This window comes from Neopelma chrysocephalum, unplaced genomic scaffold (assembly GCF_003984885.1).
Source record: "Neopelma chrysocephalum unplaced genomic scaffold, ASM398488v2 Primary Assembly neopelma1_381, whole genome shotgun sequence".
Lineage (NCBI taxonomy): Eukaryota > Metazoa > Chordata > Aves > Passeriformes > Pipridae > Neopelma > Neopelma chrysocephalum.
Genome location: NW_020898045.1, coordinates 616,688 through 637,033, shown reverse-complemented (window position 1 = coordinate 637,033; position 20,346 = coordinate 616,688). Strand labels below are relative to the sequence as shown.

Sequence of the window (20,346 nt, the reverse complement as noted above, 5' to 3'; positions counted from 1 at the left end):
ACTGAAAAAAAAAACAAAAAGAAAGTGGAGGACTTAAGACACTTGCAACCTTCTCTGGTCTTACACTTACTCTCACACTTCCACACCGAGGGGAAAAACCAAACAAACTATGAGGAATTATCTAAAACCATTTATTTTTAATTATATTAGAAATTAATTAACATGGGTATATGAACATTTGAAGGCAAAAAAAAAAAGTAATAGCAGCAAAGGGAGTTTTGAGATGAGGGAGATAAGTCCTTCATCTCCCTGGCTCCTGAAAAAAAGAGAGAACACATTAAAAATGTTGAAGGAGTTTTTCGCTACCCTAACTGTGCCATGTTGGGAAACACATGCAATTTTAACTGCTCCTCGAGCCCTCATGATTTTGAATAGTGCTCAGATATTAAATTGATAATATCTGAGCACAGCAACACTCACATAAGTCAACATATTTAATTCGTCTCTTTCCAAATGCTACAAACCCCACATTTTCTGTAACACTTACAATTCCTTTTCCAACTTCTTTTATACCATTATCTTGTTTGGCTGATGCAGAAATATTTTGAAAACCTTTTCAATTACTGTCCTGTAGTAAAGAAAAACAAGTATCATGAAAGAGCACTACACACTCCAGAATAAGCTGATAAATTCAAAATAATACTAGTGTACATGAGAACACCCACACAGAGATTCAACCAACCCTCTCAGAATTCCCAGAGCTTCCAAAATGTTAGTTAAAGCTGCCCACCTCATGCAACATAAACCCTGGTTTGAAGAAGTTTTTAGTTCCAAGAGTTACCTGTTAATTTTAGATTCTGTGGCACAAGTTGCTAATCAGCACATTGCCAGCCAAGTGCCAAACTTTTGTTGGTGGAAAACAAAAGTTTTTGAAATGTGCCAATTTTCAATACTTTTCTCTTATGAAGTGTTTTACCAGTACTCATGTTGTAGCCACAGCCCTAATCCTACACCTTCTTCCTGTGGACTCCCCACGAGTTACATTCCAAGTTGTAAAATCTCACTGCCTCAGCAAAAAAAAGGGCTGATATACATGTACTGCACAAATTCCACCCAGAGTCACTGCTTTCTACTTGTGATAAATGACAACCCGATGACAACCTTTTCCTCATCACTACATCGCTGTCTCATTACAATTTCAAATACGTAACGTGAATCAATTACTTACACGGGCAACCTTCAAGAATTCTTCATTAAGCCTGGTGCCTTTTGCTCTCATCTTCTAAAACACAGTGTCTGGTGGATGTCAGAAAACCTTCTTCCTACAGAGAAGCACTGAAGATGCTGGAAACTACCACGGGAGTTGAGGCTGTGAGTGCTGTAAAAGTTCCTTTGGTGGTATTCCCATTGTTTTCCTGCAGACAAATCTCCATCATCAACTCCACCACAGTGAAATAAAGAAATGATTTTTGAACCAGACAGTTTTGGGAGTGGTTTCTTCAAACATAACAGAACACTGTAAGCTAATCCACTGTTTGGCATTCATTTATATATATTTGCTCTGCAGTTTCATTGTTTCAGATGCCATTGGAATGTGCCACCTTTGAAACAATGGACAACAGGAATGGGATGAAGTGTGGACACTTATTGCAGACAGAGCTAATAATATTTCTTTTGAATGCCATCAACTGATATTTTTCTATTCAAATTCCAGTAAAGACTTGATGCCAGCTAACAATATTCTCTGTTGATGATATCATAGTTATTCTGTATCTGTGAGGTGGTGATAGACGCTAAACTCTTCAAAGGAGGAAAATCCCATATTTATATTTGATACTGTAGCCCATACCAAACCCCAAAGACCAGTATCGACACACATATTTCATCAGTGTATGGTATATATTAATATTTGATATTGATTACCATATCAAATCTAAGAACAAACAAACTACCACCCCTAGCCACAACTGAGACTCATGTGACATTGCCAGTGGAATATCTCTTAATGGAGAAGAATTATTTATCTTGCCATTCCCGTTTTGCTACAAAAATTTAGCCTGCTCTAGTCTTAATTCTATACTTTCTCTTAGAGAACTTTATATTAGGCATTTTAAAATTAAACACTTCAGCTTTCACTGAAAATCCCAGATTACTCACTAAATCAAACCTATTTCCTGTCAGGAAAGAAAGAAAAAGCTTAGGAGCAGGAAACATTTAAATAATGTATCTAAACATTTGCAGGTCTTAGTTTATGGATGTGTTCCTTAAGGATCATATAATTTTAAAATTCTCCATCCACAAGAAGTTATTGATTAAACAAGTCGAAGCAAGAACTGAAGAAAAAAGCCCTTTAAAGCAAGCTTTTCACCAGCTGCATAAACTTCCTATGAACAGAGTTAAATTTATTATTTTAAAACATTAATTTTGAAACTCAAATGATACCCATTTTGAAACCACAATGATACCTATTTTCTCCAGTGATGACGAAAATTATGACCCCAAGTTTTCCTTTTAATGTTTCATTTTTAGAGTATTTTCAAACCTTCATTTAAATTTACTGCGTGAATATTCTGGTTATTCTTCAGTATTAATGGAATTATATTTTAAGTGCTGCCTCCAACAAATTGCTGCTACAACTGTTAGTTTACATGTTGCCACAACTTATGCATTCTTGGAATTTACAATCTTTAGAATTCTTGGAAAACTGCAAGTCACAAATGAAAGAAGAATGCCTCCTCCCCATCCCAGATATCCCACAAAACCCAGAAGGTAGTTTGACTATTGAAAACATGTCCCCTTCACATACACATTTTAAAGTTGGAAGCTATCCCTGAGTCAGGCAACTGCTACAGGTCAGTGGCACAGATGAAGCACAGCTAAATTTTAGAGATTCATGCAATGTAACTGCATTAAAATGACAGAACTGCCCATGCCATGCTGCTCCAAACCTAAAGATTTTATTACCTATCTTTTTAGACACAACTATCATATCCTGAATATAAAAAGTACAGCCTATGTCCTTCTCCTCTCCTGTCCTCCCAACGAACCAGAACCCATCTCCAGAGACAACCGACAAAACCAGTCAAACGGAACCACAGAAGCCATTATTTTTATCTTAATGTCTCCCTTGCCTCTGACCCAGAAAACTGAATTTTGAGTTGACAGAAGACTCTACAATAACAATGCAAAGGGTTTATATGCTGCCAAAATGTATTTTTCAGTAGCCATGTGGTTTATTCTCTGAATGGAGAATGGCAAATATCACTAGGTGGAACCTGTTTTAATGACCTGAAAGGAGGTCAGGAAAGAGCAGAAAAATAAAGAGTGAAAAATAAACCAATTTTATCCTATTTAATGTTAAAAAGCTTCCCTGTTGAGAGAAGACACTGCCTACAGCCTAACTTTCCTTTCCATGACGCTGAGCTTTGTCCAAGAGCAGGACACAGGCTGTTTTTCCAGCTACCACCCAGGGTCTCAGACAGATTTGAGGCTCTTCCTCAGGCCAGACGGCATGAGAAGGTGGAGATGACACGGTCCCTGCTCAGGAGAGCTCACAATCTAGGAAAGCAAAATGACGTATAGGAGCATGGAAAAATACAGCTCAACACAAACAAATTCTGCATACACATATGTACATTGATAAAAGCTCTTCAAACAGCACCACTACTTCTACCTGCCCCTCTGCCTAGCCATCAGTGCTTGGATGGTTGCTTAACAGGGATCTAGGGAAAGTGGGTCTTTAGGAGAGATGTCAAGGAGAAGATTTTATGGATCAGTCCAGGGAGGGCACTCCATGCATACGGGACAGCGTGGGAGATGTTATGTTGGGAATTAAAAATTGTGCAGAGCAGCATTTTCTCCAGGTCAAAAGCTCAGGTGTTGTGTGCAAGATCCCTACTTCCTGAGACAGAGACAGTGTGGTTTTATGGGAGTAATGTGTGGCCACTAAAAAAGACAAGCAGAACCACTAACGTAGGACTACACTGAGGATGTTACTGGCCACTACCTCTCTATGGCTGCCAGTTAGCACAGTAACTGTGAGGAGATGAGATGGAAGGGTTTGGAAAAGAGTTGGATACAGAGAAGGAAAAAAGGCAAGATGAAGGAAAGGAGACAAAAGGAAGAAATGTGGGGAGTATTTTCAAATGTGGTCTTCTGTTTGAGTTCTTAGTGTGTTTGCAATTTATTAACTAAATAACTAAAAAACATATATAATAATTAATGTACATTTGACACCATAAAATAAACTGGACCATATGCCAACATTTACATTATGTTATTATCCTTCACTATGGAAAGGTGAGAAACAGGTTAAACAAGAGACAAAATGCTTCCCCTTACCCTTCTTCTTCCGTACTGAAGCTTGGAAACAGAAAGGGAATGAACTGTGAATCAATTCTGAAGGTAATTTTTTATATGCTAAATCCTTGTCTGTCATTTTGAGCATAAACATTATTCTTCCATCTAAGATGTCAGTCTCTCCCTGCTCCCCTCCACTAAACATGTATCTATCAAAACACAGTAGACAAAATCTGCTTTTGCCAAGATGTTTATCAGGGTTTGTATTAAGAAATTTCTCCTCTGCAGGTATTAGGGACACATGTACAATTAATTTTTTTTTCTGAATTCTTTTTTAAAACAGAAATTGGGGCAACTTATTGACACCAGGGCTTTCAAACCCTTGACAATAGGGCATTTTCAAATCTTTGCAGGTTGAAGTGGAAAGGAATCATTAGCACAAGTTATCTGCTGTCTCTGGGATCAATTAGTTTGAAAGAGAACAACTGAGATGGTCTGCTCAGTGTTATGAAGAACAGGATAGCTAAAAACATGTCAATAAAACTGTAAGTAGAGTTCAGAGCCAGGCAAAGGAAGTAACTGTAATGACTGCAAGATGTATAATTTAAAAAAAAAAAAGTTGTTTAGCTCAGCTAGGAGACATTACAAAACTATGTACTCTAAGGGAAAACAAGTCGGGAATTTCTACTTTTCTTTCTATTACATAACAAGGGACATTCAATAAAATTAAAAGCATCACATTTAAAACCAATAAAAAGGAAATACATTTGTACACAGCACATAATTAGCCCGTGGGATTCTTTGTCATGAGACGTTATTGAGACCATAAGCTTCTCCAGTTCAGAAAAAAGGATTACACATATATATTGATGAGAACATCCACAGAGTTCATTTATAGATCTTTCCTATTTAGTTTGCATATACATGTTATGAAATAAATGCCTATTCATTAGTTTAACGGATATAAAAATGTGGGTGTTCTCATAGTTCTCACAGATGTCCAATATATACACATATACATATAGAGATATATAAATCAGAGATAAATACACACATACAATCTGTGGTTCATGTCAGAAGACAACTTTTGACTGATGATAGGGAGAACATTTTCATTTGGGAAGCTTGTTCAGTTGTGCAATTTAGCAATTCTTGTTCCTTCTGATAAGAGCCCTTTTACAGGGCAAATATGAAAATAGGTTGACCACAGATGTTATTTATAACAGTAGTTATATTGTTTGCTACGTTGGCAAGTGTTCAGAGTGTCACATAAGTGGCATTTACAGCCTTATTTAGGAAGAAAACAAATTTCTGCCATTCCTATAGCTTTACTAGGGGACATAAACTCCTGGAACGTGGTGCAGGACTATTCTTCAGAATAGCAAACTCTTGCCACTGTAATATTTGCCCTGTCTGGATAAAGATATGAATGGGAAATGTGCTTAAATATTGAGGTGTGTCCCATGGCTGCTTGTTAAATGAGTTGTGGTGTTTTCTGCCAGTTGGGGAGAACAAACAGCAGGTCAAGTGCTACAACATGAACTGGGGGTGAGGAAGCTAAATTATGATGGTCCTCACTGCAGGGGGATGTTACTATTAACAGGCTGTTCTCCTCCAGGAAAGAGTGCTGCCTCTCTCTGCTCTGAGAACAGTATCCCCTATGGAAGATTGAAAAGAGAAATAGAAGAGTACAAAAGCACCCAGACCCAAAAAGTGGCTCCAGAAAGAATATTTTACATTTTAAACATGGAAGAAAAATGACAGAGCAATCACAAAGTGTTGATACCTTTAGCTGAGCTCCTAAACTTCCTGACCCAGAAAAATCAAATTTTCTGAGATCTGTTAGAGCTAAATAATCAGACTGTTCAATTTTGGTCTTCACTTGGTTGTTACACCATAGAGAAGACAGTGCTCACTTCAGCCCCCCTCTGTTGGCAAGACCTCCCACTGGACCTGTGTGACTTGACTCCTTTAAGGATGGATGGGGTCCATCTGCCCCAGAAAACACTGACTTTCAGGGGAAAAAAAGTGGCCACAAGGCTTTGATTCCTTCCAGTTGGCCTTCATATGAGCCCATGACAGAAAAAAGATTATAAAATGTAAATATTTAAATCAATGCAGAATTAAATGGAAAAATGGTTTTATTGTATGATTTATTATCATCTATTACTCTGCAATGAGGGATGTGGTTTGTTTTTATACCCAATTATCACTTGCTAAACACACTGTTTTACTGTTATAGTCACATAGAAATATGATTTATTCATAACATACTTCTTAGTCTAGCTGCAGAAATTCTACTTTTTAATGACCTAACAGGTTAAAACCAGGAAGAAAATACCTTCCTCATTTCTAGAAAATTAATAAAAATTCCCCAAGAATTATGCATATCTAGGATGTGGATGATCAAGCAAAGGAATCTACAGTCACATTTCTTAAAATTAGCAAATAAAAGACTGAATACTCAATATTTTTTATTACCATTAGAGAGGAATTAAGTTTATATCATGCACAGAAGTCAAAGTGATATCATAATATGCACTTTTTTCAGATCAGCTTAATGAAACAAGTTGAAGTTGAAGCTGCTTTAACACTGTCAGCTTTTAACAACAGCTTCTGGCAGCTTACCTTTATCCACTAATGAGAGGCCACAGAAATTTAAAATAAAACAATATTAGATGAACTGCAAACTCAGAAAGCAAAGCTAACAAAATACGACACGGCATTATTTTTTGTGTGTAGATGTGCCAGACTCTGATGATGCACAAAATGTATCAACATTCTCCTGCGTAGCAGTAAAGGCACAAGTTTAAACAAAAATCATTCATGCGAGTCATGCACAATTTGAACTCTTCCAGAGATGCAGCATTCTTAAAACCTTTTCTGTTCTACACACTGTACACAATGCAGCTCCCTTTAATCAATTTAACACATACACATCTATCTATCTATCTATCTATACATATTTACATTTCTACTAAGCCATGCTTGCCAAAAAACACTTTCTTACCAAGCTCTTCAAGCTCTGAGGTCATTGACTTAGACCGCAGGGTCAGTGCAGTGGTTGGAGCTCGCTTAGGAGGTGGTGGGGCTTTGCATTAAACAGAAAAACACACAGTGTAAGGAAACACCTTCAAACCCTACATTTACATCCACAATTTCACCTCAATTTAAAAAGAATAAGCTACATGAAATAAGGTAAGAATAAATACATACATGCGGAGGAAAAAAGCCCTGAGATGCTTTTCCTTTACTGAATTTCTCTACTGTTTCTGGTTTTAGCGTAGGTTGTTTGACACATCCGCAAGCTTTTATGTAACATAGGATACATAGAAACACTTAAAGCTAAATAACTGTGCACTTCTATTTTCCAGCAGGAAAAAGGTTTCCTAGAGGAAGGGCCTCACAGCAGTTGTGCCCCTTCTAAGGCTAAAAACCTCCTGGAGACCAGCCAATCTCTGACAGATTAATTTAATTTGTGAAGAAACTGTTCGATCTGAGAAATACAGGAAGATTCAAATTGATCTGAATAGTTATGGTGAGTCTAGGGGAAACAGATGATCCTCAGAATAAAGAAGATCTTAAAATATCAAGACAGTCATCTAGCACAGGAACTAAAATCCAGCGTGTGCTTTAGTATCCTGAGAACAAATGTTTCTGGTGGTCAGAAAGGAGGCTAACATCCAAAAAGAAAATGGAGATTTCCAGTCAACATCCCTGGCCCTGTGACACCAGGAAAAAATAAGGATTCTCAAGTGTTTTGGTCAATACAAAATGCCTATAGCATTTTGAAAAGAGGAGGCAAAGCAGTTTGAGGGCAAGAAAGAGTGATGGAGAGAAGAAATAGACAAGGTGCTGAATAATTTGTTAAATGAGGTTGGGTATCTGACATCTGACTGATGGCAACAAAATCCTTCCACACAATTCCAAAGGTACAAAGGCAATTGCCAGGGAACAAGCCAGGCTGCAAACTGCCATCAAAAAGGGACAAGATTCAAAGGGGAAAGTGGTTGGTAAATGACACATTATCACTAGGAATTACAAGATGACAAAGAACTGGGTTTGTTTTCACAGAAGCAACTTCCCTTTGGGTTGTAGACAACAGCACTTTTATTTCACTGAATGGTTTGGGTTGGAAGGAACCTTACAACTTATCTTCTTCCACCCCCTGCCATGGGCAGGGACACCTTCCACTAGACCAGGTTGCTCTAAGCCCCATCAAACATGGCCTTGACACTTCCAGGGACAGGGCAGCCACAGCTTCTCTGGTAAACTTGTGCCAGAGGCTCACCATCCTCCCAATAAAGAATTTCTCCCTGACATTTAGTCTAAATCTACTCTCCTTAGGTTTAAAGCATTGTCACTACATTTAAGGCTAATATGACACATCCCAAAAGGCAGAGATTAAAGGTTTGTTTAAAATGTGTGAATAGTAATTCCAACAAGCCAAAAATAATGCAGGGCCATGTTTGGACATGACATAAACATGGCCTTTCCCTCCCACCCCCAAGGTGAGTTTAATTTTATTTGTTTTTTTTTATTATTATTATTTTGATAAGCAGTAGATGTGAAGAACATTCCCAGTGTAGACAGAAAGTTTTAGTCATGGACTAGGAGGGAGCCCTGGGCCTCCAGCTCCTCACCCCCTCTTGTGTTGAAGATCCAGGTGTCTGACAGTGATAACTCAAGGAACTGGTGGGAGGAACTGGAATTTTCAAAAATGTGCTGCTGCTGTACTAAACACTAGTTAGCAGCAGCAATCTTTCCTGCTTAATGATAATTATGGGGGCCTAATGAATTCCCAGCATAGCTGTCACCTGAGCAAACTAAGGGGCATCCAAGGTGAAGGAAATAATGTAAAATCCATTTTTGTTTCCTCTTTTTCTTTTTTTCTTTTTTTTTTGGTGAAGTTTTAGTGGTTTTTTTCATGTGAGAAACACATTGAAATTCTTAAGGGAGTAGTCCAATATTAGGATATAGGTTAACCCATAATGTCCATTAAATTTAATTAAAAACAAACCAAACAAACCCTAGGCTTGGAAAAAACCCTATCCTGTCTGTACCCAGCCAATTCTTTCCCAAAGTCTTTGTGGCACACAATGTCATACAAACCTCTGTTGGAGAAGCTGCCTTCTCATTATCAGCCAAATGGCAGAAAAAGCATCTTAGTGTGTTGTCTGTTGATGAGAGGTGAAGGGATATTCCCTGGCTGGAACAACTCCTCTATTTTAATTTCATGTAGAGGAATTTTCTCATTAAAATGTACTCTTTTTTCTACTAGAACTTCAGTCTAAACATACTGCTTACTTTTGTTATTCTTTCTGCAAAAGTTGCAAAAGTTCTCAATGATTTCAAGAGGTACTCTCATCCCAAGTACATTTGTTATTAACTAATAAAAGATCATCTGTTCTTTGTTACTACAAGATCCTCAAACATATACATGTATAAAACCCCATAAAGATTAACTTTCATGGCAAGTAGGATGAGAAAATATTACCCTTTTTGTCACTTATAAATGCATAAGCCAAGATAATTAAATTACTCTAAGTTAAACAGTAATAAGGCATTTAAAAGCAAAGTCTATAAATCAGAATTTATAAAGCAGTATCTTCATGTCTATATTTTCTTTTCTGAGCAGCAAAACCAAAAGAGTCCATCAGGAAAAGAGAAGAATGTACCTTTCTTTCTAGCTGTGTCATCTGGATCAAGATTCCTGGTTACTGTGACAACCTTAAGAACGAGGTGATTGCCCCCTTGCCGAATCATGTTCACCACCTGCCTGTGGCCAACTTTCACTACATTCTCATTATTAACCTGCAGAGAAAGAAAAGAGTCTTTCAGATCAAAATGCAGAAAACTTTTTGTTCAAGCAGTTTCAAACACAGAAGGTGGAAAGGGCAGGAGGGTGCAGAATTTCTAGTTACTGTCTTTTAATAAAAATACATATTTAACAAACAGTGGACAGCTGATGAGATGACAGAAAAACACAGCTATCTTTTCAGGAAATATGTAACTAAATAAATTCAACCAAATCCTCCCCTTTACATATTTTATATGCAGCAAATAACATTTTCCTTCTGCAAGTTTCTCATGTGCTGGAAGCAAAGGCAACAGGACCATACCAGGGCAAAAGAGTCCTAATGGAAAAAGAAGAGTGAACTACATAAAGCCCTGTGGTCATCCCAATTCAACTTCAAACTGCACTGCAACATTCAACTTCAAAATATATATTTTATGATGTAGATATATCTACACTTCCTCAGTAATTCCTAGTGCTCCATTATCCTTTTTGCTGAATAAGTCTTTCCATAATATTAATTAATAGACAGAGAAGAAAGCATAGGCATTAAAAGTGTAAATAAGCCTGGATAAAAGTAATTTATTTATTCATTCGATCTATAAGGAGTCACTGCAAGTTCTCTGAAATTTGAAGGATGGCAGCATATAAAATTGAAGTGAGCTATTTGAACACAAAAGATATTGAGGAATGGAAGCAGAGATGCTGCCAAAATACATGCTGGGAAGTTGATCTCTCTCCAAAATTCAACTGACTCAGTAATATTTCACTGAGATCTCTCAATGCCTTCAAAATGAACAGTCATTTTCAAAGTGTTTTTAGCTTCCTCTGTTTATTCTGATAGGCTGGGCATCTCACTCTCAAAAGAATTTACAGTTTAGAGCAAAATGTCTCATTAAATATTATTGCCATTTAGAGATCAAACAGCACAAGCAGCCCCACTCCAACTTGAAATCGGTTTTCCATCCATGTATTGAAGGAAAATCTTCCCTTTTTTCAGACTTTAGCTGAGACAAAATGCATTTTAATGAAATAATGTATTGGTAAACAATATTTTTAATACAATGCTGTAATTAGAAGTTTCAAGTATGAGCTGTCTATAAGCTTGAGATGCTTTTTGAGATGCTTTTTTGGTTTCATACACAGTGACGTAGGTGTAACACATGCTGAACATCCAGACCTGTTGAGCAGGCAAATATAAAAGTTCTATCATTCTGTGGAGGTGGAGGGTATAAAAGAATATCGATTTAAATAGGACTCTTGCTGTTTGGTTTTATTTTACACCTTCTTAGCATCTGGTATTTAATTCCAAGATATGATATTTATTTAGCTGGACTGATGGCATCTAAATTCAATCTGCCTAAAATATTGAGACAAACAGAGTTATCCATTTCCTTCCAGTGTTAAAACCCCAACCAGGTAATTCTTTTCCGCAGCAAAAAAAAAATAAATTAAAACATTATGTAATTAAGAATTATGGAATGGATCTACTCTATTTTTGCTGGAATTAAATTTTAAGCTTGGAAGCCAGTGAAGATTACAATAAAATCCCTAATGCTGTCAAAAAATAGGGCCTTCCAAGTAAACCAAAAGTTAATATTAATCAAACACATGCACACTTCACTAGTGTAAAGTGATAAATGTGTAAAATTATAAACAGCTTATGCAGCATCCCATCTGTTCCCATTGCTATGTGCAATGATATTTAACATTTACAGCAGGAGCAAATATATACACAACACATTTCTGAAAGCTGCCTCAGAAACAGAACCTGCAAATCACTGTTTATAGCAGCTTTGTTTAAAAGGCTTGGTTACAAGAGCTGGTACCAAAAAGATTTATGTGGCGAAAATAAAAATATTGATAGGAGAACTGAAGGTTATTTAACTTGAGGAGTCTGTTGAAATACTAGAGAACAAAAGAATCACGAAACCAGTAGAGCAGAAACTCATCTTCAGTCTTTAGCACCTCAGGGGGTAAAACTGGATCATGATTACAAAGCAATAACTTCGGAATTGTCAATAGCTTATAAAGAACTAGATTTCAGAGACATTATTTATTTCTTTTACCCTTCTTCAGTATTTTATACAGAAGCCAAATGACTGCAGAAATGGTCAGTAAGTGGTGAGTAACCAGAGTTCAAGCAGAGTTTTTTTGAGGTTTTAGTTTGATATTATTCAGCAAAGATTTTCCAGGTGTGAATAATTTGATGAGTCTGTCTCTCTACTTCCACCTCAATCTTTGGCGGCAGGACATGACCACTGCATCTCTTTGCAAACTAACTGAAGGAGGTAATTTTTTTACAATCTCTTTAAAACAAATAAAAAAAATCAGTAAAAGAAAACAAAATCCCAAACAAAAACTGTAAGAAAAAAAATCTATTTCACCTGTGCCAATTAATTTCATAATCACTTGTGTTCTTGGAATTAATTAAATGTAGTCACATTCTTCAAAACACTAAAAAACTATATTTTCTTTTAGTGGTAAAGTGTTTAGAAGGAAGTTCTATAAACAGTCAAATAGTAAAGTTGGTTTGTAGGCACAAATTTGTGTCTTTTCCTGTTTTCCTATATCTTTCAGGTTATTTTTTGTAATCTTTCATGGCAAAATCTTAAGTTCTTCTTTTCCTTCGATTATTCCCCCAAACTTTCCTGCACGGAATTTTTTATCCCATGTCCTTCATAAATAAAGGGAAATAGATAAAAGAAATAGATATGTGCTGGGGCTGGTTCTGTGCTACATCAATGGCAACTGCTCCTCCAACAAGCCAAATACAAGTAAAACTGTCCCTTGGGACAAGCCAAGAATTTCAATAACTCTCCTCTATCCATTCCTGATGCTCAGGAAAAGCCTCAGAATTCTGTATTTTTGAAGATCATACTTTATCACCATTTGGTTAAAAACTGGGCAGTGGGATGGAAGTTACTCTGAGAGAATTTGAGAAATAATTTATGAAATAATATGATCTCATAGACAGAATATCTTTTAAAAATAGCCTAATCTGGAAGCCTGAGCTGTCTAAAGCTGAGCTTAGTTTTGAAGCTTAAAGCTCCAAACCAGAGACTGTGATCAACAACAAAGTTCCTCTTGCACAAAGAGGTTTGAACACCAATGATGAAGAGTTCTCTCTCCAAAATTCTCTCAAGAGACGATTCAAAAATACAGAGCAAACCAGTGACAAAGACAAGTGCCAGTCACAAGCCTCTCTGTCTGTAACATCCAGGTCCACCACTCTGATATTATTTTACTGAGAATTTATTCACAACAACATCTAAAACCCAAAACCCTCCCAAATCACGAAATTTTATTCCAGAATAAATAATGATGTGGATTCCAAAAGCAAAATATCAGTCAGGTAATCAAATTTTTTTATATGTGAAATATTACCCGCATGGAAAGCCCTCCCTACAAAAGATGATACATGAACACACATGCGTTATCTGAAAATTTTCTTCCTGCAGATTAAATTTACACTTCCACCCCACAAATAAATGCGTAGTTCCACATCTTAAGAAAATGAAAGTGTATTATTCTTTATAGTACTTATTCCCCACTGAAGCTACAATGAGGTGGGTCCCCATTTTTTCGCCACACCCCATCATCACCACGAAATATTTGATTACAAACAACTTTGCTGTGTAAATACATTTGTTTGCTTACACAGGCAGATTTAGGACAAGAAAAAACAAATGCTATTATTTAAAAATGTGATTTTTTTTTAAAGAATGAGTTAATGAGATGCTGGGGTAGATTCTGTGGGTATTGAGGCAGGCTGGATAAAAGGATTTTTTCAGAAATGCATAGCTAGGCAATGGGTTGAAAAAGAAGAAAATACAATACAATACAATACAATACAATACAATACAATAAAGCAAAATAGTAAAATAACCTGCACATTGTAGGAGAGCAGATGCCTGAGCTGGAACACATTCACCAGAGCAGCCTTCCCGTAGGAAGGTGCAAAAGAAAAAAACACTACCAGAGAAAGAGACCTTTGCAGAGTTTGTTCTATTAATAATTTTAAAAAAATCCTAATTTCTTCAATGCATCATCCCAATCCTTCCATTATCTAAACATTCTCTCAGTGGAAAAGGTAGTCAGTCATTTTTAACACTTATTAAGTAGACAAAACTCCATCATTCCACTTGGAATGGCCATTGGTTACAGTTGGGAATGCACATTCTGCCACAAAAAGCTTCTCAGAAGCTCTTTCTTATCCATTGAACTACTTAAAAAAAAACCACAACAAAACCCCAAACCCATTACACACACACTTACAAAGCCCTGCCCACACAGTTTCTAAAATTCACCATTTTTGGTAAATATTTAACACAGACAAGCCCAATTACAATTTGTACCAGCAAAATAAATTGCCCACATGTAATTTTGTGGGCTCAAATTAAACTTTTGCACCTCAAGTAACTACACAGGACACTGCCTGAGCCTGTCACAAACCAGGAAGAGTTTCCAGGATTTGTCCTTGACAAGTATATTTAGTGCATAAAATCCTATTATTTGCTTTGTGTTAAAACCTCTAAATTCATCCTAAATGTTGAATGAAACAAGTCCATGGACAGCATGAAGATAAGCAGTCCACCTAGAAAACCTTTTGTGAAAGCCAATTGTAACAAATTCTGTTGGCAGTATCCTTTTCCCTGAGTATTCCAGGAAAGGACTGAATCAAAACATTTGCTGATAGAGCTTAAAGACAAGTTAAAAAGGTCCAAAGCCAAAAGATGCTTTGGTTTAATGGTATTTTATGTGCTTACAAAATGCATTTAACCACAACTGATATCAAAGTTCATTGTCTCAAAAAGCACATGAGTTTAACCTGCATCTTAGATCAAAATAGAGAGTAATAATATAATATATAAATGAGTCCCATAATGGGAATTAATTTACGAATTTATCTCTGCAAAGCCAATTACTCCCATCATACCCTAGAAGCTTAAGCAGACAAAAGCAGATGGCTTCAGTCCATCAGACTCCAACTATTCATTTGAACAATTTCTGAAACAGGCCTTGAACAGTCTCTGGAAAATTCCTGAAGACTTTCTAATACAAATGGAAAGTTTGTTTTCATTCTGATCTCCAACATAGACATCTCTGATTGCCATTAGTATTTGACTATATCCCATTTAATCAATTGTAAAACCAAGTGTAAAAGATGCTTCAGAGACTTCGTGGACTCTGTTGACCTTCTGACTCTGTGCCTAAAAGGCACTATTAAAAAAAAGAAAAGTTTCACAGAACCAGGGATACAAGGATGTGGAAATTCCAGCTGACATCTTGCAGTAGTAATTTTTTTATAGTAATCCACTTGCTCACAGGTTTGCCTGGACTGGTGGCCTTAATACATGGGAGGATGGAAAGAAGGTGAAGCCAGTGAGCACCGAATTGGACAAGGTGATCAGCAGAGGCAACTTCCCAGCTGAACTCTTTCATTCTATGGGGTTTTTTCCAAAGAAGAATTGTTATAGGGAAATATAAAGCACCTTTCAGGGAAAAAAGCACATATGAATTACAGGACAAGCATCAAAACCATCAGTAGCACTGCCATGCTGCAAATTTCTTTGCATAAAATCAGATACTGGTGGATACAAACAGGATATAAGATGTCTAAAGGAAAACACCCTGTGGATTCACTATGTCTCGAGGTTTTGTATTCCATCCTGTCACCACATGCCCCCTGTCTGCATACGGGGAATGCTGTGCCTTTCCTGCTGCAGCTCCGATGGCAAGGGAAGGTGTTGCTGCCTGGTGCTCGCTACCAGCAAGGGCAGTGGGACAGGATGGAGCACAGCCTCCCCACTGAAACCTGGGATCTGCAGGGCTGCTCCAGCCAGGAACAGGCTCTTCCTTCAAGAGATCCAGCAGTGGCAGAGCTGTTGCCTCCTGAAGTGCAGTGTGGATCTGGTCCCTGCCTGGAGACAGCAGAGCTGTCTAGGAAGCGCTCCAGTGTGAGCCGCTTCGTCCCTGTGAGTAGCACCAGCACCACAAACCTTCAACTGCACTTGGGAAAATCTATTTCTGATAGAAGCATTGGAATGAAGCGGCATCTCAGATCATAAACTCCAGACTCCTTGGTTGTCATGGCAACTGCATCACACATAATTTGTTTCTCAACATTTAGCCAAGCTCCATCTTGGAACTTCTTTGATTTCTTGTCCCTGTTATTCCTGGTAGGCCCAGAACATTTGAAAAGAAGTGGTATTTTTTAGTAATTTCCCTCTTAAATGTGACTTAGTTTATATTTACCCTTTTTTTTTACTGTGCCAAACTGTCAAAAGCCTAAACAGCCATGATTTCCCCTACTCTCACTGCATTCTACAAACACATCAGGTGGGAGTAGTGTCCTGCTTTGGTTAAAAGTATTTTAACAACTTACTGTGACACAGTCAAAAATCCAAATGGAGCACAACAGCTGTCCAGCCCTTTAAAGCCTTTAAAAATTGTTTTTAATGTGTCTAATTTCAGTCAAATCAACTTATCAAGATGGTCATATGTTCTCCTGTATTTCATCCAACTTACACTGCACCCATGTCAGTGTTTGACCTCTCTCAAACACGCACAACTTATTTTCTTCTAATAACCTCCCAGATTCACTGGCACTACCCCTTCCTCAGTCATTGAAATTTTTGAGTATCTGAGAGAGTTACTCACACACAGCCAGTGGAAAATGTTTGGGACAAAGTACAGCAGCAGAATATTTGATCCTAATGTTGGTGATAAATTGTAAAAGCCCTGACTTTTTCCCCCAAGAGTCACCACGTAAATTTTGCCCAAGTCACCATGTACATATATATGCACACCAACACAGCACAAGAAAACACAACCACACATTTTAATCAAATTGCCTTATCCCCAGCTTGCTTTAATTAAGGGTATTCAATAATCATCAGGCCTTACTAGAAAAATTAGCAATGGAATAATATATCAGCGTGGCTTCTCAATAACATCCTATTTTGTTCCACTAAAAACACTGTCAAGTAACGGTGTTGTTTCAGTACAAAACTCAATGGTTAAGTTTGGGTTCCAAGCTGACCTCCAAAAAAACCAGCAGGGTTAAAAGTTGCTGTTCGTCTCTTACCTATGCCATGATTTAAAAAGTGGAATTATGTTAAACCAGAATTTGAATCTAAAATTTTGCATTTTGCCTACTTATATCTTACCTGAAAGCTATTTAAAGTGAGTAACTCCTGTCCTCATGAGACTGCCGTACACAGAACATTTAAACATCACTCAATTACTTGCACCCCGTCCTATTAAAAATAATTGTCTCCATTAATCAGTACCTGTTACTATTTTGAATAATTTTGTGTAAGCTACATTTCATTGGAGAGGTTCAATTAACTTTATTGCAGTTGATTGAACTGCAGTGAACCACAATCAATTAACTCACACTCAGGATGAATTTGTCCAAGGGCTGTCAGGTGGGAGAGGTGGCACTTTTTCATGTTGGAACTTCTCTTAGGGAAAAAAATTCTGTGAATTGTGCACATCTGTTTTGCTTTCTCATACACACACTTGAAAAGGGGTCAGTTTCTAAGGAATCTTTGGGATAGTGCTGCACTGAACTGCCATATGTTGATACAAGGAGGGAGAAGTTGTGACTTTCATTTATTCTTTTAATAGAATTAGAGAATGGGTTGAAAGGCACCCTAAAGATCACATAATTCCAACCCCCTGCCATTGGCAGAGACATCTTCCACTAAATCAGGTTGCTCCAGGCTCCTTTTGTCTTTTCATTTTGTATTTATTTTGCATATCTGAGTTCCATTAGTGCCTGACAGTTCCTCTGCTTTCTATTATGTTTGTTTCTTCCTTCCGTAAATAACTCACTGAAGATAAGCTGATAACTAATTTCTTTTTTCAAATTCCAATTTTTAAAAAAATATGTTCTAATTTAAAATTCAGTGAAATTAAAATGAAGTTTGAAGTGCAACAGGGAGTATCTTAGCATTCATCTTGTGAACACACCTCTTACATTGAATTTGTTCTGAGATGCTATTATAGCCTATAAATTATGGTACACAGACAGCACCAAAGATAGGGTACCAAAAATAGCAAACTAGAGGTCACACATATAGTAATGAAACCTCTCTGGCATATCTGCCCTTCACAGATGAAACCATGCACGAAAACCTAGAACTGCTTAACCATTGCAACTAGAGCTGCTCCAACCTCATGCCTCTGACATACCCATAGTCATCCACCGCTGCTGGAGGTTGTTCTGAGGTCTCAGCAAAACGATTTTTCACATAAAGAAAACAAAGGCTACCCAAGCTGCACATTCTGCAGTGGGAAAACAGACTCTTGTTCCTCTGCTCTCCTCTGCTGACCAGTCACCCCATCCCAGTCTGCCATTCTCTCAGCTTTGTGGTGCCCTTCTGATGAACAGACTCCAGAGGGAAAAAAATTTAAAAAAAAAAAGAAGAGGATAACTTTAATCTGGATCACAAATGATCACTGTGATCTGACTGCTGGGCCAGCGTGGGCAGCACAGTGTGGTTTGTTCACTGACATGTTGTGGATGAGCATCCTTTTGGCAGCCCTGTACCACCACCAACCCCTGTTGCATCCCTCAGCTCATCTGAGACAACAGTTTGCAGGGCAGCATGAATAACAGGATCTAGAGTACATGTCTGAGCCAGGTTTATCCCTGGAGCCAGCTCACTGCACAACCTCACCCCCACCTTCACCTGTGCAGCTGCTCTGGTGTGTGAGGAGCCGAGGAAGCTGAAGCAGCATTACTGCTGTGCCCTGGAAGCAGCACTCAACTGCACACTCTGACCTCCAAAGTGATTAAATGCTTCAGACCCCAATTAAACAATTCCCAGCTTAACACTTTATAAAAACACAAGGCTGTGTTCAACCCTAAAAATATAATAGTTTTTAAAATCAGGAGTACAGCACTATTATGCAAGCACTGAGAAGACAATAGATCTTTATTTGAATTCTGAATGAACCACTTGATAAGTATTTACAGTAGGTAGAAGCTTAGCAGGCTGAGCCCTTCTATTTTTAAAACTGTGCATACCTACACTAAAGGCCATTAGGCAGAGAATTCTAAAGTATGCATCAAAATATAGATCTCTTTATGAGCATTAATAATGCAGCCCAATATTAATTTACATTAGGTAAGCACACATTAGTCAGGCAACACAATTTAAAATTAAACCTTGTACATGTGATATGAACTGACTTGTTCTGTACCTTTCAATGATTCCCAGTTAAACTCTTCAGAGAGATTACACAGAGATATTGACAGAAAGTGTTGTCATCATGTGTTGATAATCTATATTTGATCCTTTCACACACAGTCACTTTCCAGAAAATGCATCTGCACTAAGAACAATAAAAAAATGTATTGCTCATGCATTTCTCCTTATGCAGGAAAGCCTAATCTTAGAGCAGATAGAGATAAAGCCATGTTAGTTTTAACTGTGCTGCCTTAAACTTGGAATCTCTTACAAGTTTATTTTGGAGGCCATGTGAATAAGGACTGAAGTCTGGCCCTAAGAAATGCTTAAGTACATACAGAATAATCAAACTCACATAACAAATATTTTCTGTATTAGGTTAGAATGACAAAATACCCATCAGTCAGTTGAGTCATGAACTCGTTGGTGTTGGGAGTGTCCCACTCTAATTAAAAATTTACTCATTATACTAACCATGCCGCAGCTTTCTGTTAATTGCCAAAAGAATGTTCATGTTTTATGCAAGACTTCCAAAACTGAATGTAAAAACCCACAAGAGATATCAATCATAGACAAACAGCACATAGCATACCGCAGAATAGTTACAAACGTGGAAATGTTTAGTTTAAAATAACCAGCCAAACTAAAGTACAAATAAATTTTAAACTACCTATAAACAAAGAATAAATTTGCATTGCTAAGGCAAAAAAACAAACAAAAAACCCCTCTCAAGTTGTAGCAGCTTGTTTGCTGAAAGAGGTAATCCTCCTTGGATTAATCATAGAATCACAGAATATCCTGAGTTGGAAGGGACCCACTAGGATCATCAAAGTTCAACTTTTGGCCCTGCACAGGACACCCCCATGGCTCCTGGACCTCAAACCCCGCAGTGTAAGACTCAACTACCCAAATTTGCTTGCTTAGAATATGTAATACATTACCTGTATGGCAGATGCAGTTTGTCCTCACTACTTCCCAACTATTTATATTCAATTTAGTCTTGATAATTTTGATTGTTTCTTTAACAGTTCTAGACAGAGCTCCATTACTTTGTTTCAAAGTTATTAATTCTTTTAATTCTTTAATACTAGATCAGAATTGCACTCC

The 20,346-nt window shown here is 37.4% G+C and overlaps 1 protein-coding gene across 2 annotated transcripts in view; it reads right to left on the bottom strand.

The window, feature by feature from the left end:
- Nucleotides 1-20,346, bottom strand: part of SHANK2 (SH3 and multiple ankyrin repeat domains 2) — a 318,764-nt gene that overhangs the window by 28,714 nt on the left and 269,704 nt on the right. For both annotated transcript variants that reach the window (XM_027706520.1, XM_027706521.1), the window contains 4 exons: nucleotides 9,918-10,053; nucleotides 7,250-7,330; nucleotides 6,868-6,876; nucleotides 4,282-4,302 (listed from right to left, as the gene is read on the bottom strand). In XM_027706520.1, the coding sequence (XP_027562321.1) occupies nucleotides 4,282-4,302; nucleotides 6,868-6,876; nucleotides 7,250-7,330; nucleotides 9,918-10,053 (247 nt within the window). The remainder of the gene's footprint in view (nucleotides 1-4,281; nucleotides 4,303-6,867; nucleotides 6,877-7,249; nucleotides 7,331-9,917; nucleotides 10,054-20,346) is intronic.